General features: G+C 43.6%; 2 protein-coding genes across 3 annotated transcripts in view; both read right to left on the reverse strand.

The window, feature by feature from the left end:
• The window catches only part of LOC143941404 (ankyrin repeat domain-containing protein 27-like), a 16736-nt gene extending 6402 nt beyond the window's left edge, over positions 1-10334 (reverse strand). The window contains exons 1-2 of the mRNA XM_077463335.1: positions 10311-10334; positions 2055-2165 (exon numbers count right to left, since the gene is read on the reverse strand). Coding sequence (XP_077319461.1) covers positions 2055-2165; positions 10311-10334 — 135 coding nt within the window. The remainder of the gene's footprint in view (positions 1-2054; positions 2166-10310) is intronic.
• The window catches only part of LOC143927973 (ankyrin repeat domain-containing protein 27-like), a 156594-nt gene that overhangs the window by 109481 nt on the left and 20867 nt on the right, over positions 1-26246 (reverse strand). The window lies entirely within an intron of this gene.

Here is a 26246-nt window from a genome sequence, read left to right on the forward strand (position 1 = left end):
AGGGGTCCGTTTAGACCCCTGATATCACACAAAAGGCCCCCCTCCCTACAGGGTTGATGAATAAAAAAAAATAAAAATAATAAAAAAGGAAATGTAATAAATATTTCAAAGTAAAATTGTAAAAATAATAAAAAATAAAAAAAACAAAAAAATAAATAAACACTGACGCTATCCACTCCTAGATCAGTGCAGTAATCCAGTGTGAGACTTTGCCTCTGTGCAGGAGTTTTCTGTAATGCAGACCACTCACTGCGGCTCTGTCAGTTTGTGCAATGTGACTGGTCTCGTCTCCGCCCCCTTTTGTAGTTTTCCATGAGAAACTAGTAGTAGGTTGAGTCTGCTGGGCCCCTCCCACAGCTCTGCTCTCTGCACAGGCTATGTACAGCACAATGATATGTCACTGCTACTTTTACAAGGTAAAATCTGGGTAACGTAAAGGCTTTTGGTGCACACAAAGTGGATTTATATCCTTTGTGTTCGCCCAGCTTATGGCAAGATGACGCTGACGGGAACCTCTCATTAATCCAGGCAGACGCCATAGTATGCCTAGATCATGGGGCCATGCAATCTGTCACTGGCTGCATCTGCCAGACACGGCCGATGACCCATTACTGTACCAGCCCAAATTCAGTACCATGTGCCCGCTGCAGCCAATCACAGCAGGTCACATGACAGTTGTACACAATGGATGGCTTACTTTCAAGCCATCCATTGTATACAATGTGTTGCTAACTGATTGGTCAGTGTGATCATGTGGTACTGACTGGGCCATTCACAGCCCATCTGTACCATGTGCTTAGCTCTGACCAATCATAAATCAAAGCAAACTAAATGAATCGATTTTATTCAATAAAATGCTTGCATATAGCAATGTAATGCACTGCTATATGCAAACATAATATGTAAAATATATTTTCACTTGTGGAAAGCTCAAAAAGTAGCCCAAAAAGTTGTTCAAAGATTTTTATTAAAATATTTTATGTTTACAAAAAGTAATTTGGTAGTTACCATGTAACTGTCAAGTAACTTTTTTGATATAATAAAAAATATATTTTAATTAACATTATATTGCTCTGGTCACAGTGTGTTAAAAAGAAAAAAAAAAAAATTATATATATATTTTTTTTAGGTGACTCTGACCTGTCCCCGCTACACTCAAAGCCCCAGCAGATCCCTCCAAGCAACAAGACCGTAACGGGTCAGAGATGCCTATAGGGGGTTATTGTGTGTATTCTCCAGGAGTGGAGCGTTTCCGGGCCAAGATTTGGAGTAAAATTCTGCGGGATCGACTTCCCATTTGCTGGGGGGTGGGGCACACGGGCTGTGCTTGGAGGGAAGTCGATCCAACAGAAATTTCCTCCAAATCTTGGCCCAGAACGCTCCACTCCTGGAGAATACACACGATACCCCCATAGGCGACTCCGACCCGTTCCCCCGCTACACTCAAAGCCCCAACAGATCCCTCCGAGCAACAAGACCGGAAAGTCCACCCCCAGCAAATGGGAAGTCCATCCAGGAGGAACTCACTCCAAATCCTGGTCCCGGAACGCTCCACTCCTGGAGAATACACACAATACCCCCCCATAGGCGACTTTGACCGGATCCCCGCTACATACAGACCCAGGAGGGGGAGGAGAGGACAATCATCATCATCATCATCATCACCTGCCCAGTACTTCCTTGTTTTTTGTGTTAAAGTTGAACTACACACAGTGACTGAGCTAATCCATCATTCAAAGCTAGATCAGTGACACTACTTCAGCCTGGGTTCACACAAGAGCAATACGGGGAAACGTATGCAACTCGGACAGGAATGGCACCACATTCATTCCGATTCAAATTACATGCGATTAGCTGCAGTGCGATTTGAGCCCATTCATTTTGTATGGGCTCAAATCGCACCGCACAGAGAAAAAAAAAACAAAAAAAAACATCGGTATCAGTAATTGGTATCAATGAGTATCTGATAAAAAGTATCAGTACTCGTTCTTAAAAACCTGATATCAGTGCATCCCTAGTAACAACTACCAGCCGGATTGATTAGATGTCCTTACCTTTCCATCCTCTGTCAGAAAGCCTTCTTCCTTGGGTTTAAGAACGTAGGACTCGAAGTAGCTGCTGGAGAATGAACTGCTTGTTACACTTCCCTTACAAGGTACCAGAACCTGCAGGAACAAGACAGGAGACAGGCTGTTACCGGAAGAGACACAAGACTATAGGATTTTCACATCGAAATTCCAAGAGTACAGAACTATTTAAGCCCAATTCCTTTTGATATTTACTTAGCCTACCTCCACCCACAATTACATATTTAAGGGGTAAAGAGGATGAGTGTGATGTAATTATGACCCTACAAAAAAGGCACCATCCCATATAGAACAGTAAACAAATGATAGCAACGTTTGAGGGAGCTTTACATGTACCTTGCGGGGTCTAATGAACAGGCATACCAATCAACTCCAAAAATAAACAAATCTTTTATTTTCCATTTAACAAATGGTTGAAAGTGCAATTGGTTAAAACCACAGTTACTGTTGAAATGTCCAGGAAGTGCTGGTCCTGAATGTAGAATCAGAGAAGATTGCCTACGCGTTTCGTGGGAAACCCGGCTTCATCGGGGCCTTAAAAGGGGTTGTAAACCCTCATGGTTTTTCACCTTAATGCATGGACACAGATTGACTCGGGAGCGCCCATGCGGGTAACCAAACGTGGACACTCAATGGGCAGAGGAGCCACCAGCACCGCTGAAGGGACCCCAGAAGCAGTGTTCATTTTGGCAGCAAATTTCGTTTTAGTCTTAGTCTTAGGACTAAAATGGCATTTTAGTCCAATTTTAGTCTTCTGCAATTGTTTCATTCGTATTTAGTCGACTAGATCTCCAGTACATTTTAGTCGACTAAAATCGAATGGATGTAATTAAATTGTAATGCATTAGTTAACTTTTCTCTACAATTTCCAAACTCATTATATACTGCTGGAGTGAAAAATCTAACGCGTTATTATTTATGGTATTGGAGGTATGAACATGCACTACAGACCAGTGTTCATTTTGAAGTCAAATTTCAATTTAGTTTTAGTCATAGTCTTTTGACTAACACGTCATTTCAGTTTTAGGCGTAGTTTAGTAGACTAAAATAGTATTCATTTAGTCGACTAAAATGCTTTAGTCCTTTTAGTCGACAAAATTAACACTGCCCAGAAGAGGAGCTTTGGGGCCACTCTGTGCAAAACTAACTGCACAGTGGAGGCATGTATGACTTTTTTATTTAAAAAAAAAAAAAAAAAAAAAAAAAAAAAAATCACAAAAACACAAAGGTTTACAACCCATTTGATTTGGAGAACAAATTTGTACATGCACTGTAAGGATATACAAGCATATTATTGAAATGCATATGAAAACAAAAATGTTATTTCCAACAAAGCTAAATTCAAATTAATGTGACTCAGTATGTTTAATGAATTTTTTAGCTTTGTTGTAAATAAAAATTTGTTAGTGGAGTTGCACCCAAAATAAAAAAAAAACATTTGGAATTTTTTTTTTTTTTACTCACCTCTAAATGGCTGTTGCTAGGAGGTCCCTCGTAGTCTGCCTCCTTCAGTGCCTGGGTTTGTGACATCACTTCCCCTCGGCGCAGGAAGGGCTCAGCTCTGCCTCCTCCCTCTTGTCAATCATCTGGGACACGTGACAGGTCCCAGATGACTGCGCGGCCAATCACCGCACTTGGCGTCGCTCGCACAACAGCCGGGCCCCCACAGTAACAATGCTGGCGAACGGAGGGGGAAGACGAGTGGGGCTTTGATCCCCCGCATCGCTGGACCCTGGGACAGGTAAGTGTCCGATTATTAAAAGTCAGCAGCTGCAGTATTTGTAGCTGCTGACTTTTCATTTTTTTTTTTCTTTTTTTTTAAATGGCAACACCACTTTAATGTTCATATGCATTTCTGGCCAATAATATGCTTGTATATCATTACAGTGCATGTACAAATTTATGCTCCAGTTTTAGGCCCTGATGAAGCGGGATTTCCCACGAAACGCGTAGGAAATCTTCTCCGATTCTACAGTCAGGACCAGCACTTCCTGGACATTTCAACAGTAACTGTAGTTTTAATCCAATTGCACTTTCAACCATTTGTTAAGAAAATAATCAAATCTTTATTTTCCATTTAAGTTGATTGGTATACCTATTCATTAGACCCTGCAAGGTACATGTAAAGCCCCACTAAAAACTTTGCATTCATTTGTTTACTAAACTCAACGACAGTCATTAAACAGTTTTTTGACTGCAAATGGGGGAAGATTTACTAAAACTACTATCTTTTGTTATTCTGAAGAAATAGCTGTATGTTTGTCTGTGTGTATGTGCAGAGTGAATGTAATTGGGAGTGTTTTTCTAATTATCAATCAGCTGCTGCACTTGCAGGGTTCTAATGAGGAAAAAGTTGCAGGGTCTGCGTCCCTTTAGATGTGATTTCCCTTTTGGGAGTATCTCAGAAAAAATTTAATTTCTGTTGCCCAAAATCTGACTTGTATCAGTGCAGACCTCTGGGAAAGTCAGGGAGCCAATCACACAAGCAGGATATTACATTTCTGGGGCGTTCTGTGTACCACCTGTGTATAGAATGCCCCCCCCAGGTGACCATATTGCAATTTACAGAAAATGCAAATTGAAAAGGAAAGGTTATTTTAAAATACCATTCAATTACAATATGACGTGTGTCGCAACTGAATACACTATATCAGGGGTCTCCAAACTTATTTTATTTTATTTTTTTAAAGAAAAAAAGGACCAGTTTACTGTCCTTCAGACTTTAAGGGAGCTGGACTGACAAGTGGGAGTAAAAATGATAGCACTCCATCATTGGCGTCTGTGGGAGGGATAGCACTCCATCATTGGCGTCTGTGGGAGGGATAGCACTCCATCATTGGCGTCTGTGGGAGGGATAGCACTCCATCATTGGCGTCTGTGGGAGGGATAGCACTCCATCATTGGCGTCTGTGGGAGGGATAGCACTCCATCATTGGCGTCTGTGGGAGGGATAGCACTCCATCATTGGCGTCTGTGGGAGGGATAGCACTCCATCATTGGCGGGAGGAATGGTGCCTGATCACTGGTGTGAGTGGGAGGAATAGTGCCCCGTCATTGGTGTAAGTTTTGGATGGAATAGTGCTCCAAGGGCCGGATAGAGGCAAGCAAAGGGCCGCATCCGGCCCCAGTTTGGAGACCAATGCGCTAGAATATTATTATTATTTTTTTTTTATTATTATTTACTTTAAGAATGTGTTATTTTGTTGCCTATGCTTATGGGTGTTTAAGTTCCTAGGCATTGATAAGTCATAATTGTTATCCCCTAGAAAAATAAATAAATAAATAAAAAGGCAATATTTAAGAAAAAGCCAAACTCCAACTCAACCCCTCAGTCCTCCACCCCGACAAACTTGGGCACGTGCCTAAATATAAAATTTTACAAAAAAATTCTAGATTTAAAATAAAAGATTCTTTTTTGACCTTCTTCAAAATACAAAGTGTGCGATTTCTTCTAGGAAAAAACATTATCAGATCATTTCAAACTCAAACTCTAAAGATCATAAAACACTAGAACTTTTCTTCTATTCAATGTGTTTGAAGTCCTCCTTTGAGTCTAATAGAGCGAGAAATGAGATCATTTCACGCCCATTAGCCTAGCAGTCGCACCGACGGAAGCAAATAGAAGATTAGGCCCTTGTAAATTAGGAGCAATTCCTCCCATCAGCTGACTTGTAAAAAGGTTTTGGGATATTGTCACAGCGCCGACACAAATGTTCTCACAGACTGGATATGAAGCGGCAGGGAGGTCGGGAGCGGTGGCCAAAGAAGCGTTTGCACCGGCACTACAAATAATTACGGGTAGACATAATGTACGGTCATCAGTATCCAATAAAGAACCTCTTTATTGCCTCTTGAGAACAGGCGTGAAAATGCGATTTCTCCCTAAATAGAACAGGGACGTGCTCAGTCTACTGTCTATTGAAGAGTCACAAGATTAAAAACACAAGACGGAACGCGGCTGACACTGCTGACTTGCCAAGGTCAAGGCCTTAAAGTGGTTACACCCCTTGTACCTACAGGGAAGTCTATAATAAGGCTCACCTGTAGGTACTGTATATACACACTATATACACTTACGCCATCGGCGCATGCGCACTGAAGAAACAGCTCGCTCGTGCTAATTGGGCCCAATTTGGACATTTTCACTTAGGGATGTACTCACTTTTGTTGCCAGCGGTTTAGACATTAACCGCATGCCGACCAGGCGCCTCAGTTACACTGCAGCAACATGGCTCGGCTGTGCAAATCGCCGTCATGGTACGTCGGTACCATAGACGGCCACTGGGGCCACTCCCCCCGGGGCCGATGCGAGTGCCCGGCGGTCACGATTACCGACGGGCTCCCGCGATTGCTCGGGGCACAGGGAGAACCTGGAAAATGTGTGTGTAAAACACACAGTTCGCGGTTCTCTGAGGGGAGAAGAGACCGATCGTCTGTTCATACAGAGTATGAACAGACGATCTGTTATCTTCCCTGAACAGTCCAATCCCCCCCTTCAGTTAGAACACAAACTAGGACACACTTAACCCCTTCACTGCCAGTGACATTTTTACAGTAATCAGTACATTTTTAAATCGCACTGATCGCTGTATTAAATACCAATGGTCCCAAAAATGTGTCAAAATTGACCGACGTGTCCCCTATAATGTCGCAGTCATGATAAAAATCTCTGATCGCCGCCAAAATTTTTTTTTATAAAAATGCCATAAAACTATCCCCCATTTTGTAGACGCTATAACTTTTGCGCAAACCAATCAATATACGCTTATTGCGATTTTTTTTTCCAAAAAATATGTAGAATAATATGTATTGGCCTAAACTGAGGGAAAAAAATGGTTTATTATATATTTTTGGGGGATAATTATAGCAAAAAAGTAAAAAAAAAAAAAAATGATGCGTTTTTTTTTGTCGCTTTTTTTGGTTATAGTGCAAAAAAAAAAAAAAAAATGCAGAGGCGATCAAATACCATCAAAAGAAAACTCTATTTGTGGGAAAAAACAAACATTGATTTTGTTTGGGAGTCACGTCGCACGGCCACGCAATTGTCAGTTAAATTGACGCAGTGCCGAATCACAAAAAGTGCTCTAGTCTTTGGCCAGCCAAATGGTCCGGGGCTTAAGTGGTTAATGGGTGTGTGTTGAGTTATTTTGAGCAGACAGCAAATTTACATATAGTTATACATGCTGTAAACCAGTGGTCTCAAAGTACCGGCCCGCGGGCCATTTGCGGCCTGGATGGCATTGCACCACAGAGGGGGAGGCGCCGAAGAGCTTTGTCGTCTCAGTCTCCGCCTCCTGTGTCCTCCTCTGCTGCATGTTGCTGCAGCCCAGAGAGAGAACAGAGTGGAGGAAGGATCGGCCCATCGTCCCTCCCATCGCCCTGCCCACCTAGGCACTGGAGATCGATTAGAGCTCTGGATCCAGGGTCCTGCTGCCACCTCAGGGTGGGAGATTGTATCCTTCTCTGGGTGCCCTGTGTTGAAGCCAGGAGCTGATTTGAGGAGAGGTGAGTGAGCCATCACACTGAGGCAAGTCCTTAGTGGGGTGACTGGGGTAGAAATTTGTGTGTGGGGGTTTATGGAGTGTGGGGGGTATTTATGCAGTGTGGGGGGGTATTGCTGGGTTTATTAATGCGTTTTCTGACACCAGTGCTGGGGGTTAATAATGCGTTTTTGCTGACACCAGTGCTGGGGGTTAATAATGCGTTTTTGCTGACACCAGTGCTGGGGGTTAATAATGCGTTTTTGCTGACACCAGTGCTGGGGGTTAATAATGCGTTTTTGCCGACACCAGTGCTGGGGGTTAATAGTGCGTTTTTGCCGACACCAGTGCTGGGGGTTAATAATGCGTTTTTGCCGACACCAGTGCTGGGGGTTTATAATGCGTTGGCTGACACCAGTGCTGGGGGTTTATAATGCGTTGGCTGACACCAGTGCTGGGGGTTTATAATGCGTTGGCTGACACCAGTGCTGGGGGTTTATAATGCGTTGGCTGACACCAGTGCTGGGGGTTTATAATGCGTTGGCTGACATCAGTGCTGGGGGTTTATAATGCGTTGGCTGACACCAGTGCTGGGGGTTTATAATGCGTTGGCTGACACCAGTGCTGGGGGTTTATAATGCGTTGGCTGACACCAGTGCTGGGGGTTTATAATGCGTTGGCTGACACCAGTGCTGGGGGTTTATAATGCGTTGGCTGACACCAGTGCTGGGGGTTTATAATGCGTTGGCTGACACCAGTGCTGGGGGTTTATAATGCGTTGGCTGACACCAGTGCTGGGGGTTTATAATGCGTTGGCTGACACCAGTGCTGGGGGTTTATAATGCGTTGGCTGACACCAGTGCTGGGGGTTTATAATGCGTTGGCTGACACCAGTGCTGGGGGTTTATAATGCGTTGGCTGACACCAGTGCTGGGGGTTTAGAATGCGTTGGCTGACACCAGTGCTGGGGGTTTAGAATGCGTTGGCTGACACCAGTGCTGGGGGTTTATAATGCGTTGGCTGACACCAGTGCTGGGGGTTTATACTGCGTTGGCTGACACCAGTGATGGGGGTTAAATAATGTGTTTTGCTGACATCAGTGCTGGGGGTTAATAATGCGTTTTGCTGACATCAGTGCTGGGGGTTAATAATGCATTTTGCTGACACCAGTGCCGGGTTTAATAATGTGTCCGCTGACACCAGTGCTGGGTATAGTATAGTATATTATTGCTGGTATAGTTTTTATTGTTTTTGAAGTTTTGAAAGTTTGCATGCGGCTCCCATGGGATATGAAAACTTGTCATGTGGCCCTCTGGCAATTTGAGTTTGAGACCCCTGCTGTAAACTCACTACTTTACATTGTAGCAATATGTATATTAATATTATATATATATATATATACACACACACACACACATACACAATTCATTTTATACATTGTATATATAATATTATATTGTGTGTGTATATTATATAGTGTGTGTATATTATATACACACATACTATAATATATATATTATATATATATACCGTATATACTCGAGTATAAGCCGAGATTTTCAGCCTCTTTTTTGAGGCTGAAAGTGCCCCCCTCGGCTTATACTCGAGTCATCGGCGTCTGACTGCTCGATCAGCGTATCGAGCAGACAGACGGCGGACATACTACAATTCGAAAGCCGCGCCTCCGCCTCCGCCTGTGATAGGCGGAACACTCAATTTCCCAGCAGTCAGTGTTCCGCCTATCACGGACATCCGCTCATCCTCGTACTACGGACGAGGATGAGACGATGTCCGTGATAGGCGGAACACAGGCTGCTGGGAAATTCAGTGTTCCGCCTATCACAGGCGAAGGCGGAGGCGCGGCTTTTGAATTTTAGAATGGCCGCCGAGGCGCCGACGAAGAGCGGCGATCCTGGCAAGGCACGGGACGGAGGCAAGGCAAGGCACGGCACGGGACGGGACGGAGGCAAGGCACGACACGGGACGGAGGCAAGGAGGCAAGGCACGGCACGGGACGGAGGCAAGGAGGCAAGGCACGGCACGGGACGGAGGCAAGGAGGCAAGGCACGGGACGGAGGCTCGGGACACAGGTAGGCTGGACACACACACACACACACACGGATGGATGGATGGAGACACACACACACAGGGATGGATGGATGGAGACACACACACACACAGGGATGGATGGATGGATGGAGACACACACACACAGGGATGGATGGATGGATGGATGGACACACACACAGGGATGGATGGATGGATGGACACACACACACACAGGGATGGATGGATGGATGGACACACACACAGGGATGGACGGACACACAGGGATGGACGGACACACACACAGGGATGGACAGGCATGTCTCACCCTCGGCTTATACACGAGTCAATAAGTTTGCCAGTTTTTTTGGGGGTAAATTGGGGGCCTTGGCTTATATTCGGGTCGGCCTATACTCGAGTATATACGGTATATATATATATATATATATATATATATATATATATATATATATATATATATATATATATACACACACACATACATATATACACACACACACACACACACCGGTATATATATACACACATATACACACACACACACACACACACACACACACACACACACACAGTATACCATTTACCCAGAAGTAAACAAATAATTTAAACATTTACCAACGGCATTTTTTTTCGCACCATTGCAACAGGAAGTAACTGCTCTCTGACCATTGCTTACCCGCTGTGTGGAGTAATGACGCATGGTGGGAATTTTAATCATCTCCAGATTTAAAGGGCAACTGTGACATTCATCATAAATGTACAATACAATTTCACACAACACGTCTAATTAAGAAACATGACAGGTTTAATTAGGAGGCTCAGCAGAGACATTGGCGCTGCTCACCGCAGTGGGAAGAATGAACACGATGGCGCACACTTACAATGCCGTGAACTTCTGCAACCTTGTTGATAAGGTCGGGCCTCTGCTTGTGGATCGCCAAGTAGAAAGCGTTGTTCAGAATGTCCTCATCATACATAGCCATAAGGGATGTCAGTTCCGCAAGGTGTACCGGAGCGGCGAGGTCGCTGTGTTCATGATGGCTTCATTACGTCTACAGAAAATGGAAACTTCTTGGATGACTGAAAGGCTGCGACACCTGGGAAAAAAAATAAAATAAAATAAAATGAACGTAGCTATAAACCCAAATCAATAAAACGTCTCCTAATCTTTAAGGGCTCAAACAGAGGGCAGATTAGTGCCGTCCTCCATGCAGAGCTGCTGGGCAAGTGCATCCACGGACACATTCACATGTCCAACTTTGACATGCAAGGCTCTGCATTCAGATCTGTGCACCTGCTCCCGCCCGCATGTCAAACTTTAAAATGCGACTGCGTCCAGGCAGCCCATAGAAGTGAATGCACACGCAGCCCTGGCTGTGTTGCTATGGCTATTTGAGCGATTTTATGGCATAAATAAAAGAATGACGCATTTTAGTTACATTTATTGTTTTCAGAAACTAGGCTTCTCTTAGTCATAAGCTTATTAACTTGTTGGACTGGTTCACAAGCTCAGGGCAAGCAGTGATGCTACAGGAAGTAGGGGGATGGGAAAAAAGGACTTTAACACAGCCATGTGCTAAGAACACAGAGGAGAATGTTTTAATGGGACTCCATAAAAGAAAAAAAGCAGCCTGGAAGATCCTGGAAGACCACGCCCATCATGAAGAAATTCTGAAAACAGTAATGTTACCTGGGGATGACACTAAATCTACGACCCAAGTTAACCCTTTCATGACTGAGCCTATTTTTGACATGTGGTGTTTACAAGTTAAAATCTGTATTTTTTTGCTAGAAAATTACTTAGAACCCAAAACATTATATATATATATATATATATATATATATATATTTTTAGCAGAGAATCTAGAGAATAAAATGGCGATTGTTGCAATATTTTATGTCACACGGTATTTGTGCAGCGTTGTTTTTTAAATGCAACTTTTTGGGAAAAGGGACACTTTCATGAATTAAAAAAAAAAATGAAACAGCAAAGTTTGCCCAATTTTTGTTGTATAATATGAAAGAAGATTTTACGCAGAGTAAATAGATACCAAAAACATGTCACGCTTTATAATTGCACGCACTCGTGGAATGACGACAAACTACAGTACCTAAAAATCTCCATAGGCGAACTTTAAATTTTCTTTACAGTTAACAGGTTAGAGTTACAGAGGAGGTCTAGTGCTAGAATTATTGCTCCGACGATCGCGGCAATACCTCACATGTATGATTTGAACACCGTTTACGTATGCGGACGCGACTTCTGTGTGCGCTTGCTGTGCGAGCTCGCGGCGACGGGGCGCTTTTAAAAAGAAAAAATGTTTTTCTTATTTTAAAATTAATACTTTTTTTTTTTTTTTTTTTTTTAAACAACTTTTTTTGATCACTTATTGCATTCATCACTTATATTTGATCACTTATTGCTGTCACAATGAATGTAAACATCCCTTGTGACAGTAATAGGTGGTGACAGGTACTCTTTATGTAGGGATCAGGGGGTCTAAAAGACCCCAATCCCTCCTTTGCACTTCAAAGCATTCAGAACGCTGTTTTCTGCAATTCTCAATACTGTATATTTTTTGAAAACTGGCATCATTGGCAGCTGAGTAAGCGGGAAGTGACGTCATGAAATTGCTTCCTTGTTTACAATTAGGAGGCTGGAATGAAGCCTCTTACGGATGCATTCCAGTCTGTCCCTAGCCGCCAGAAGCGGCGGTTTGTTGATCGGGATGTCCCCTCCCGCTCCTCTTCCGGTATAACAGCCGAACGGCTTTTAGCCACATCGGTCGTTATAGCTGGAAAGCCGATCGCCGGCTTTAAAAAAATAAAAAAAAATAAAATAAAAACAAACTGCAGCTGTGGGCATCACCCCGGTATAACACCCGAAAGCCGAGTACGCACATCTGCATACGCTCGGCGGCAAGGTGTTAAAGAGCATGTATACCCAACATTTCATATTCCTGATATGTGCCTGCTGTACCATGTACTTGTATGAAAAAGTCTCCTGTTCTTTGTATTGCTTCCTTCATGTGAAATCCCTGATGTTCCTGCAAGACCCTCTGCTTTTCTATTAAAAACTGACCACAGTAAGTATATAAGAAAGAAAAAAAAAAACAAAAAATAAAAAAACACTGTGGTCAGTTCTCTAGCTGTGCCGGAAAATCAGCCTGCTCTCCTCCAAAGATCAGACTGGTCTTGACACCCCCCCCCCCCCCCCACCAGCCATTCACTGGGAAACTCCGTTTGCTGTCGTTTCTCCTCCCCCTAGCATTTATGCAGCCGATAACGGAGGAAATGTGGTCACTTATTAAAAAATATATAAATAAATAAGAGGCATTTAGAATTTTTTTTTTTAATATCAAATACACAAATATTTTGCCTTTCATTTCTATTTTAGGCTAGGTTCACACTAATGCGAATCTGATGCGGTTTCCTTGCATCTATTTTGCATGACAGGAGCGTTTGACCAGCTCTCAATGGAGCCGGTTCACACATCTCCGGTGAAGCGCACTGCAGAAGGGTCCTGTGTGTCACCCCCTGCTGCAAGCCGCGCCCCACACAGTGTGCACCCAGCTTTTAACTGAATGGGTTGTTTTACAGGGTGGGGAGTTTTCAATCAATTTAAGTAACTTTTAGTGTGTCCCTCGTGTATACATTATGCATGCAATTTTGCTAGGAAGGAAAGATAGTTTACACATGTGTAAACTGTATGGATATTTTTGTGATACTGTGTATGTATGTGATAAATTGTGAAAGGAGTGCAGCATTGTCGTCTAATACAGCAAATGAATATACACTACAGGAGGTTTTGTTGCAAAAAAAAAAATATATATATATATACACACACACACACACACATTATATATATATATATATATATTATACATATACACACACACACACATTTTATTATATATATATATATATATATATATATATATATATATATATATATATATATATATATATATACACATACATACATACATACACATATACATACATACACACACACACACACACACACACACATACATACACACAGAAAAAACCAAAAAATTTTTTACTTGTTTATCGTTTATAAAACTAAAATGTGAACAAAACCCAAAAAATAAATAAAAAAAAAAGCAGGAAAATAATAATTAAATGGAGAATAGGGAGTTAAAGCGGAGGTCCACCCTAAAATGGACCTTCCGCTCATCGGAATCCTCCCCCCCTCCGGCGCCACAATTGGCACCTTTCAGGGGGGAGGGGGGTGCAGTTACCTGGATAATCCAGGTAACTGCACCCACTTCCGGGATAGCTCTCTGCGGAAAGGGGCGTAGATTACGCCCCTTTCCGCAAGTGCCCGTCCCCTTCCGCAAGTGCCCCGCTGCCTGCTGGGAAACACACAGATCCCAGAGGCAGCGGGGACCGTCCTTATTGCGCAGCGCGGCTCACGCATGCGCAGTAGGGAACCGGGAAATGAAGCCGAAAGGCTCCATTTCCTGATTCCCATACCCAAGATGGCGGCGGCAGCACCCGAGTGACGATCTAAAGATCGGCTTCGGGTGCCGACATCGCGGGCGCGCTGGACAGGTAAGTGTCACTATTTTAAAAGTCAGCAGCTGCAGTATTTGTAGCTGCTGGCTTTTAAAAAAATAAATAAAAATAAAATAAAAAATAAAACGCGGAGTCCCGGCGGACTCCCGCTTTAATTAAGGCTGATTAAAGTAAATTAAGGGTTATTAAGGGGTTAAACTGAAGAAAGGGATTTGTTCATCCATTTGATCTTCAGATGAAGAAACAAAAAAAAGGAAACAATGTTTCTTTTTAATTTTAGTGTTTCAGGGCTGAGCAATGTTGGTAATAAACATGGCTGTTTTTTTGTTGTTTTTTTTGACAGCTTCAACTACCGGACTTCTTTAAAGAGGAAGTAAACTCTGCACTCCTTATCACGATTTTTATCTAATGTGATATGAAAACGAATTTGTAATCCTTGCATAGTATACATAATCGCCGTTTGCTTAATTTTTTTTATTTATTTTTTTACAAACTACTAAAAACAGTAACTCTTCGGGGATCCGGCAGAAACATCTCGAGTACGGTTTCTGCCTGATCTTTGGACGTCATTTCCGCCCTTCCTTGATTACCTTGCTATAATCTCGCATACGGTCGTTTATTATAGAAGTCTCTGTCTCAAGGTGATTGCCGCTATACGAGTCAGTTTACCAGTTTACCAGGGCGGTTTACTCCCCCTGTAACGTCACACAGTGACAAGGGGGAATCAGAAAGATGAATGCCCAGTCTTGCGAGTTTGCAAAGCTGTGTGCCATAGACAGCAGAACACTTGTTAATGTTATGATGTTGATGGGGAAACGGCACACAGAGGGTGCCCTGAAAAAAAAAATTAAATAAAATCGGACGGAAAGCGCATGCGCCATGACGTAATCAAGCTTTATGGGATGGATTGCAAGCAATCGAAACAAGTAAGAAGAATTTAACAGGCAGCAATCAATAGATTTATTTAGGAGGAGTACAATGTGCTAAAGTTGCCTTGGAGAGTTTACAACCACTTTAAACAAAGGGGAGACCCACTGACAGCTCAAAGAGCCGAGCCTGAAAGTATCGGTTTGGGGTATCGGTGCATTTGCACGAGTACTGATACTTGTGCAAAATACTCGGTATCAGCACCGATACTGATACTAGTATCGGTACAACCCTATTTAAAACCATTAAAGTGGTTGTATACTCGATTTTTTAACTTTTACCTACAGGAAAGCCTATAATAAGGCTTACCTGTAGGTAAAAAAAAAATATCTCCTATACCTATACGGTTTAGGAGATATCCACCTCGGTATGCGCCGCTGACTGCAGCGGCGCATGCGCACAAGGGGATTCTCGGCCTGAAAATCCGGCAGCCGGAATGAAATCTCCCACGCGCAATGCGCGGGAGTGACGATATCGCGGCTCCGGCCACTCACAGCGCCGAAGCCGCGATACCCGGAAGAAACGCCGAGGGAGCATGTCAGCTCCCTCGGCGTGGATCGGGCCAGATGTCGGGGCCTCGTTCTAAGGTAAGTATTTCATAATGAGCTAGTATGCGGTGCATACTAGCTCATTATGCCTTTTGCTTTGCAGGTTTAAAAAAAAAAAAAAAAAATGTGGGTTTACTACCACTTTAAGCATGATCGGCGGACCTTATTGATTACCAACACTTTTCAATCTCCTCCTATCCCCCCCCCCCCATCAGGAATCCAATGCAAAAGCTGTCTTGAGCACAGAGTTGGACAGAATCAGCATTTACATGGAAGGTCCATCATCACACACGGACACACGGCACGCCACAGTCGGCTCCCAGCGTGCACCTCCGAGACCTTTCAAACACTCAGGAAGAAAAACAGCAGTTACTGATTTATGTATCGGACTGAACATTGATTTCTCCTCTGTTTACACAGACAGACAGAGACACAGAGATTCTCCCTTTGTATAGAGAAAGAGGGAAAACCATAAAACCCGGGGAGAATTATAGATCTCGTCTTCCTGGCAACTGCACTGCAATCTATGGGGGAAACACCACTTCACTGCAAATCTATCGTAAAGCGGTGTTCCAGCTGACATTTTTTTATTTCTTTTTTTTTAAAAGCCAGCTGCTACAAACACTGTAGCTGCTGACTTTTAATAAAAACACTTACCTGTCCAGGGGTGCCCGCGATGTGGAGCCCCTCCGAGGCCAATACATCCATCGGATCGGGTCCCGGCACCACCATTCGAACTAAGGGAAACATGTAGTGGAGCCTTTGCGGCTTCGCTGCCCGTTTCCTACTGCGCATGAGCGAGTCGCGCGGCGCTTTGTGAATGGCCGGCTGTGTTCTGGGGGACACACACACAGGCCCTAGAAGACAACGCGAGGAGGAGAAGAATGAAGACTACCGCGGAATAGGAAGTGGCAGATTAGGACGATCTGCCTAGCAACAGCCGTTTCTGGCAAGTAAAAAAAAAATATGTTTTCAATTTTATTTTTCACATTTTTTAGGAGCCTTTTTAATGTTATTTTTTTTTCCCCAAGGTGGACCTCCACTTTAAAGCGGAGCTAAACCCATCGATTTTACAGTTTAAAAAAAAATAAAAAAAAATAAAAAAAAGTTAAAATTCCCAACACAGAGTGCGTCGCGGCCCCACCCACCTGCTCCATCCTCACTGGCTGTGATTGACAGTAGCAGGAGCCAATGGCTTCCTCTACTATCTCTGACCCGAGAGAGATCCGTGTCAGCAGCTGCTCTTGGGCACACCGCTGGTTCAAGATTGGTCTCAGAAGGTATGTATAAGGGGGGGGGGGGGGGGGTGCTGGAGCTGCTTGCAGGTTTTTTACCGTAATGACAGGTACCTGCCTCCACTTCTGGGTCAGATCGGCACAGCGATCTGAGGATGTTTGGTCCCCTCCCCGCCACAGCCTTCTGGGACACATGACAGGTCTCAGAGGACTGCAGGTCCATTTACAAAGTGCAGCACAGGTCGTGCATGCACAGTATGAAACCGGCTTACCCAAAGCCGATTGAAGTATTGCTCAGGTGAGGACATCGCTGGATCCCTGTCCTTATAGGGAAAGTCAGCAGCTACTTAATTTTTTTTTTTTGGGGGGGGGGGGTGGGGGGGGGCAGGGAGAGTCAGACCTCCTCTTTAACCTAAAAAAGGAAGAGCTGTGTACATGACCGCAACTAATGTGCTCTGCTTGTTCCAAACAAGTGAGGAGGAAAAAGACAGTAAGAAACAGTTTCATTAATCTCTATACTGACCACAAAAATCAGGGGCTACTGAGCCCTGACCCGTGGTCAGAGTGCGTCCCTCCATCATACGCCGTGTCCCCTCTCCCCCTCCTTCCTGCCTGTCAACTCCCTCTCTGTGTGTCTCCACCCCCCTGCTGCTATTCTTGGGGGGATAAAAAAATAAAAATAAAAAAAAATGTAAAATTGTCCTATTAGAGGCTGGCATAGCACACTACGCAAGTTGTTTTATAAAACGAGGTAGATCACATCTCTCCCTGCAGATGCCATCCATTGGAGATGTAAAGCAGCCGCAAGTCATGTGACCGGCCTGAAAACAGCTGACAGTCGGTATTTTAGAACGCTCATTTAAAAGCAAAAAAAAAAAAAAAAAACACACGTACATAGTGTGCTATGCCAGCCTCTAATAGCGGGGCTGGTGGTAACTTATAAAAAGGGGTTAATTACTGTAAGTAGTGGATGTGTATGGATTACGTTTGAAATAGAAGGATATCGTTTAGTGTTACTTTAAATCCACCCCCCCCCCCACCACCTTTCCAGCTGCTTATATTTACCTTCCCTCGAGTCCCCAGTGTGTGAAAGCTTCCACAGAGCGCAGGACTCCTCTCATCCCATGTGATAGAGCTGCCTGCCTGAGGGAATAATCGTCAAAAATGAGTGTAGTCACATGGGCGGAACAGGAGCCTCCTGCGGCCAATAGGAGGGGTGCATTAGGGAAGGAAAGGAAAAAATAAAAATAAAAAAGGGGAAATTAAGTGAACCTTTTAAAATTTGATCACCAACAAATTTTTTTGCTGCTGTGTACATATATACTCACCGGCCACTTTATATTAGGTACACCTGTTTAATTGCTTGATAACACAAATTGCTAATCAGCCAATCACATGGAAGCGACTCAATGCATTTAGGCATCTAGACGTGGTGAAGATGACTTGCTGAAGTTCAAACTGAGCATCAGCATGGGGAAGAAAGGGGATCTGAGTGACATGGTTGTTGGTGCCAGATGGGCGGGTCTGACCATTTCTGGGATTTTCACTCACAACCATCTCTCGGGTTTACAGGGAATGATCCAAAAAAGAAAATATCCAGTGAGTGGCAGTTGTGAGGAAGAAAATGCCTTGTTGATGTCAGAGGAGAATCAGCAGACTCGTGTGAGATGCTAGAAAGGCAACATTAACTCAAATAATTAGGGCTGTTACTGATTAAAATTTTGGTGTTTGAGTAATCAAATTTTTTTTAATCGATTAAATCGACGAATTTCAATTAATTATAAACGTACGTTCAGATCCAACTACTTTTAGCTGATCTCCTTGCATTGCAGCTCTGCATTAGTCAGTGGTAAATGTGGTATACACTACAATTGTGGTATACAATCACCCGACACTAGTTAGTTTCCACAATCCATGACTTAACTTCACAGTTCACACAAATACGTTTTAAATTCAAACTGTAGCACTGACATAAGTCATTTTTTTTCCACAGTAACGCGACAATCCCTCCACCTCCGGTCTAACTAATTGCTCCTTATGGCATGGACTCCTGTGCAAACAGGTGGTCATACAAGCGGGTATCAAAAGGGTTAACACGGACCATAAACTTCTCTCAGGTCTCCTTAGATCTCAGCAAGGACGGCATGTCATGGGTAGAAAGAAAAGATCTAAATGCTCACCGCTTAAGTATAAGATTTCATTTTTGTGTTCAAACACAAACTACTCACATAAAGATGATAAAAACACAGCATGTAAAGCCGACAATCGTGTTAGTTCCGTAGGGCAGCAGCGGGTGCAACAGAGGAGTCCGATGACATCGATGTCTGTGACATCACCGGATCTCCGACGGAACTCCCTGAAGACCAGGAGAGGGGAGTACCGATCAAAAAAAAATTAACGATTAATTGATGAATTAATCTTTAAAATTTCCACAGCCCTACAAATCACCACTCATTACACCCAAGGTATACAGAATACCATCTCTGAACACACAACACATGGAACCTTGAAGCAGATTGGCTACTAAATGGCAGGACAGGGCTGGATGAAACAGTAAGACCCCTTTCACACCAGGGCGTTTTGCAGGCGCTATAGCGTTAGAAATAGCGCCTGCAATCCGCCCTAAAGAAGCTGCACCATTGTGTGTAGAGTGAAAGCCACGAGGGCTTTCACACTACAGCGGTGCGCTGGCAGGACGTCAGAAAAAAAGTCCTGCCAGCAGCTTCTTTGGAGCGGTGAAGGAGCGGTGCGTTTACCGCTCCTCCACCGCTGTTCCCCATTGAAATCAATGGGGCAGCGCTGTAATGCCGCCGGCAAAACGCCGCTATTGCGGCGTATTGCCGCCGGTTTTAACCCTTTCGCGGCCGCTAGCGGGGGTAAAAGCGCCCCCGCTAGCGGCCGAAATGCGCCGCAAATCCGGCGGTAAAATGCCGCTAAAAATAGCGGCGTTTTACCGCCGACGCTATCAGCGGTGTGGTGTGAAAGGGGGTCTAACTGGGGCCGGACACGGTCCACCATTTAGTGATCTGTGGTCTATGTGGACAGCTTTACCCCGGATGCCTGCATACTTAGATGGGACTCTTTTAATCATCAACCACGTGAGTTGCCAAATGTTGTACCTTCATTAAATGTAACCATATTGCTACACTAAGACCCCTTTTACACCACACCGCACATTGCGTCGGCGGTAAAACGCTGCTATTTTTAGCGGCGGATTTGCGGCGCATTTCGGCCGCTAGCGGGGCACGAAAGGGTTAAAACCGCCGGCAATACGCCACAATAGCGGCGTTTTGCCGGCGGTATTACAGCGCTGCCCCATTGATTTCAATGGGGAGCAGTGGTGGAGAAGCGGTAAACACGCCGCTCCTTCACCGCTTCAAAGAAGCTGCTGGCAGGACTTTTCCCTGACGTCCTGCCAGCGCACCGCTGTAGTGTGAAAGCCCTCGGGGCTTTCACACTACAGACAATGGTGCAGCTTCTTTAGGGCGGATTGCAGGCGATATTTCTAACGCTATAGCGCCTGCAAAATGCCCTGGTGTGAAAGGGGTCTTAGAGGCGCCTCTCCTCTTTTATAAATCTGTAGTTCCTGCTGGATTTAGTTTCTAATCCTCTTGTGGAGGCTTCCATTTGTGGATGGATATTTTATGGTTACACAACCTGGTCACATCGCTATAATCTTTTTATATGGACTATAAACTGAAGGACTTAAGAATAAATGGTTGTGGAACGAATCATCTGAGTTTCCATCACCCTTTCCGGGCCAAAATGCATTGATGTAAAACGTGTTTCATAGCAACCCGTGTTAAAAATAATGCCCTGCGTTTTAGCAAAAAGCATAACAAAAATAAAAAATGAAAAAGGAAAAAAGGAATTTTTTTATTTTTTATTTTTAAACGCACTGGTGTGTACCGAGCCTTAAATTAAATTTATGGAATAATCACTGTTCTAGGCAACACAGCAGCCAACACAACCGGTCTTTGCCAGAGCAGCCAACGCAATCGTTCCAAGGCCAACCAGAACTGGACTCCAAAGTGAATTATTGGATCCAAGACATCTCACGACACCAGAGAATCTCCTGTCGTAGAGGGGCAAAAAAATAAAAAAAAAATCTTGCTCTGCAAATTGCAATAAAGACATTTGTAGGGCAAATCTGCCGTTATTCTTATAATAAGTAAAAGAGGAAAATCTGAGGCTGGCGCATTCGCTGCTCACATTTCACCGTCCAGATGGCCGCAGGGGAAGCAGGTTATTTGGTTCATCTGCCTTTGTTTCCGAACAGGAGATTACACATGACAAATAACTAGCTGTAAGCCTCTTAAGTGTCCGCGCGGGTGCAGCTGGGACGCCCTGGCTTCCGAATAAAAAATGAAAAGTGCAGTTCTGCAGCAAGCAAGGGAAATTATCCAGTGAAAGTAAAATGCAAACCCTCAAACCTCTTTCACGTGGAAAAGTGATCGGCAGTGGATTGCATTTCAGGGAGCAATTGACCGCAAGTTTAAAAAAGGAGGATTTGGGTGCGAATACTGTTGGGTTTTGCACGCCTGTGTTCCAGTCCCAATTGGGATTTTCCACAAAAAATACTGTGCCGCAACCGCCATAGCCATGTTTAGCTCCCGATTTTGGCACAGTCCCATTAACTGGACAGTGAAACCTCTCACTCAACCCTGGCACGTTGATATTGCCGCACTGCAGCCGAGGCAATGTAAACTTACCCCCCTGACAATCCACTGAGTAAGTTTGGAGGTGCGGTCAAAACACGGATTACCACAAGTTTTTATTAACCCTGAACTAAAAATTTAACCAGCTAACAGTGTGCAGTTAAATCAAAGCGGTAATAAACAAAAAAAAAAAAAAAAAAAAACACCAAGCACCAGACAGTTTAAGTTATAATGTGCTAGTATGCATCGCATACTAGCATATTATGACAGACTTGCCTGAAAATTAATTCCTTCAGTGGCCCAGTGTCACCGCTGAAGGCGCTTCCATCTTCACCCAGTCTTTCTTTCGGGTTTTGCGGGCTTCAGCAATATGAATGGCCAAGCTGGCGATGATGGCACTGCTTAGGGCTCTAAAGGAAAGGCCCAGGTATGCCTTTCCTTCATAGTGACATGTGCCGGTGACATCACTGGCTGCATCTAAAGTAAATATCTCCTAAATGGCGCATGTTTAGGAGATATTTACTGTACCTCTAGGTAATTGTACCTCTAGGTAAGCCTCATTATAGACTTACCTATAGGTGGGAGTGTACTCCCACTGTAAGCTGCCTGAACAGGGATCTCATTTTGGCCTATTCTGCTGAATTGCTCAAAAACTTTGGGTGGCCCTGTTGGCAAACTCTCCCCACCCCCCAAAAAACCCAAGAGAGACCCGGGTAGAAAATTGTTGGCAGAACAGTGGATGCCCCCAATCAGAAGCAGCCACAGTCCAGGCAGCAATGGGTACTGCAGCTGTTTGAATACAATACCTGGCAGAATAGATTAAAGAATCATTTGATTTTCCCCTCATTCAGCCAAGTGAAGTCTAGCCATGTACAGCAGGACTACTCCAAGTACAGGAGATGAGCCTGGATAACTGTGCAAGACGTAGAGGACTAGAGTTCTGCTTTAAAGTATAATTCCAGTCCAATACTAAATAGTGCTTAAAAAAAAAAATATATAAAAAAAATAAAAAAAAATGTCCCCTCCTTCCTCCTGCTACATATCCTGCCTACAGTGAAAATAAATTATTAAAATAAATACAAAAAATAAAAAATAAAAAGAAGTGGAAGAATATCTGCAGCTGGAGGGTTGAGGGGACATTTTTAAATCCCATCTTCCCAGCTGTTAAGAGCTCCCTCCTCTCCCTTCGTAAATAAAGATTACCTCCCCAATAAAAAGTATTATGGGACTTTAAGGGTAACTGACATATATCAGAAAATAGAAATTGATTAATATAAAAAGGCATGGTGTATACATCACCATAAATGCAAATACATAAAAACAAAGAGCGGAATAGGATCATGTAAATACTGTTCCTCCTGTATTGAGCCCGACGCGTTTCATGACCGGTATAGAGTCCTTTCTTCAGGGGAATTCCATGTAAAGTATTACTGCTATAGAACATTCTACCAATAAAAACACAATTACAAATCAAAATCAGGACACTGCCACTCACTAACACAGGGGAATCACATGACCGGACAAAAAAAAAAAAAAAAATTATAGAATATATATATATATATATATATATATATATATATATATATATATATATATATATATATATATATATATATATATATATATATATATATATACACCGTAGTCCCCATATATTTTTTACACAGGTCAGGTAAGCACAGGTAAGAGGAGGCATGAGGGGACATTTTTAGGACTAGTTAGTGTTGGTCTAAGGCAGGGGTAGACAACCTCGGCCCTCCAGCTGTGGTGAAACTACAAATCCCATCATGCCTCTGCCTCTTGGAGTCACGCCTGTGATTGACGGGGGTCTTGCAATGCCTCATGGGATTTGTAGTTTCACCGCAGCTGGAGGGCCAAGGTTGTCTACCCCTAGTCTAAGGCGTGACGTCATAGCTCCCACAATTCCCAGCCGTTGAGATCTCCCTCCTCTCCCTTGCAGCTGCTGCTCACTAACAAAACACAGGGGATCACGTGACCTGACTGGACTGAAAAAAAGTTATGTATAAACATCTTTTTTAGACGGGATTGGCAGCATAGGTAGCAGGCGGGGCGAGGAGACATTTTTTAAGTCTAGTTAGTGTTAGTCTATGGGTTACGTCACGGCCCCTGGAATACCCAGTCAGCGTTAAGAGCGCCCTCCACTGCCTTGCAGCTGCTGTTAACACAGGGGATCACATGACTGGACTGGACTAAAAATAGGCAAGTATACATATTTTTATTTTTACACGTCAGGCAAAATAGGTAGCAAGGGGGGTAAGGGGACATTTTTAAGACTAGCTAGTGCTAGGCTGAAATTATACTTTAATGCCATGTACACACGAGTGTTTTTTCCATCGGAATAAAACTCTGAAGGTTTCACCGACGGAATTCCGCTCAAGCTGTCTTGCATACACACGGCCACACCAAAGTCCGACCGTCAAGAACGCGGTGGCGTACAACACGTACGACGGGACTAGAAAAAGGAAGTTCAATAGCCAGTAGCCAATAGCTTCCGTCTCGTACTTGCTTCAAAGCATGCGTCGTTTTTGGTCCGTCGCAACAGCATACAGACGAGCGGTTTTCCCCGATAGGAATTTGTTCCGTCTGAAAAATTTAGAACATGTTCTCTTTCTAGGTCTGTCAGAATTGACGTAAAATGTCTGATGGGGCGTACACACGATCGCAATATACGATGAAAAGCTCCCGTCTGACTTTTTCTGTCGGACTTTGGGATTTGTGCTGGGAAGCTTTGCACAAGGCATTCCCAAAGCAATCCAAGGCAAAAAAAACCTTGTTACCACACCACGGCAGCTGAAAAGTACGGCATTCAGCATGACTGCACAGTGCAACGTGACATAATCCATGGCATCACACCTTTCTGTGCTGTGACCTAATAGAAAGTCACTTGTGGCATTTTAATAAAGTTAGCAAAAAAAAAAAAAAAAAGGGAAAGTGCGATGTTATGCACCACCTTTATTAACATTTTCAGACCGGACCATTTTGCTGGATTAAGACCAGACCACTTTTTGCGATTCAGCACTGCGTCGCTTTAACTGACAATTGTGCGGTCGTGCGACGTGGCTCCCAAAACAAAATTGAGGTCTTTTTTTTCCCACAAATTACTTTTGCTTTCTTTTGGTGGTATTTGATCACCTCCACGGTTTTTATTTTTTGCACTATAAACAAAAAAGAGCGACAATTATTTTTTTTTAAACGCATTATTTTTTTACTTTTTGCTATAATAAATATCCCCCCAAAAATATATAAAAAACGTTTTTTTCTCCTCAGTTTACGCCGATACGTATTCTACATATTTTTTTTTTTTTTTTTTTAACCAAAATTAACACAATAAGCGATTATTGGTTTGCACAAAAGTTATAGCGTTTACAAAATAGGGGATAGTTTTATGGCATTTTTTATTAATAATTATTTTTTACTAGTAATTGCGGCGATCAGCGATTTTTATTGCAACTGCGACATTATGACAGACACATCAGACATTTTTGACACATTTTTGGGACAATTGTCATTTATACAGCAATCAGTGCTATACAAATGCACCGATTCCTGTGTAAATGACACTGGCAGTGAAGGGGTTAACCAGGAGATGGCAGTGTAGGGGTTAAGTGTGTCCTAGGCGCGTTGCTAACTGAAGGGGGGGGGGGCGTGGCTGCGTTTTCCAGATCACTGATCTCTGCTCCAATCACAGGGAGCGGAGATCAGTGCCACTTGTTGCTAGGCAGAACGGGGAGATGCCGATATAAACAGACACAATTGCGGGTATCCCTGCGGCGATAGAGTCCACGGGACCTGCGATTGGACTCCCGGAGGTCCCGACCGGCGTGCGTGTGCGCCGGCCCGCACTCGATGGCAAATTCAAAAGGGACGTACCTGTACGCCCTTATGCCTGTCCGTGCCATTCTGCCAACGTACATCGTCGTGCACCGGTAGGGAAGCGGTTAAACCTCACACCAGCGGCTGCATTCTAAACGTAGCTGCTGCTGCGAATGGGCCGGCCCTCCCTCCCCCCCCCCCCCCCCATTTCCCATCTCTCCAGCCACAATCTTCTAATCTAGGTTTGGGAAAACTTTTTGGTACTGCTAAATTATTTAAATTTACATCATGTGATTCATATCAAGGAACCACTATACCACTAGTGGGCTTGTTTAGGAATAGCTCTCCAATAGCACGTGCCGGGGGTGCCCAGATCACCAACAAACGAGACAGCGAGTGCCGTACAAGAATGCTTGGATGCGTTTCAAGACTTTGTTTTCAATTTTGAACTTGAGCGCACCGTCAAACATCCTCCTAATGGCACAGAGGGAAGAAAAATAAAAAGTAAAAATCACTTAGAGAAATGGGCAGAAGACAAGCGTTCCTTCCACGCGAATAGATTTTTTGCGGTCAGCAATTAAGCTCGAGATTTAATAGTTCCATTAGAATCAGAAGCAAGCCTGCAGGAATAAAACCAATCAGCGCGTTCTTCTTACAATTAAATAAGTCGTTTTCCCTCGGGCCACGATAAAATGATAAAGAGGGGCCGACAAAATTTATACAGAATTCAGGAACCAATCCGTTTATTATGAGAACAGGCATTTTTGAAAAGGTCAAGAATGTCGTTTTAACCCCCTTTCTAGAGTTTAGCGGTTTGTTGCACGATTATTTCCCTACATGAAACAAAGCTCATCATCAGCAATCCCCT

This window comes from Lithobates pipiens, unplaced genomic scaffold (genome assembly GCF_037356315.1).
Source record: "Lithobates pipiens isolate NorthernLeopardFrog02 unplaced genomic scaffold, aLitPip1_a1.2 Scaffold_10, whole genome shotgun sequence".
NCBI lineage: Eukaryota > Metazoa > Chordata > Amphibia > Anura > Ranidae > Lithobates > Lithobates pipiens.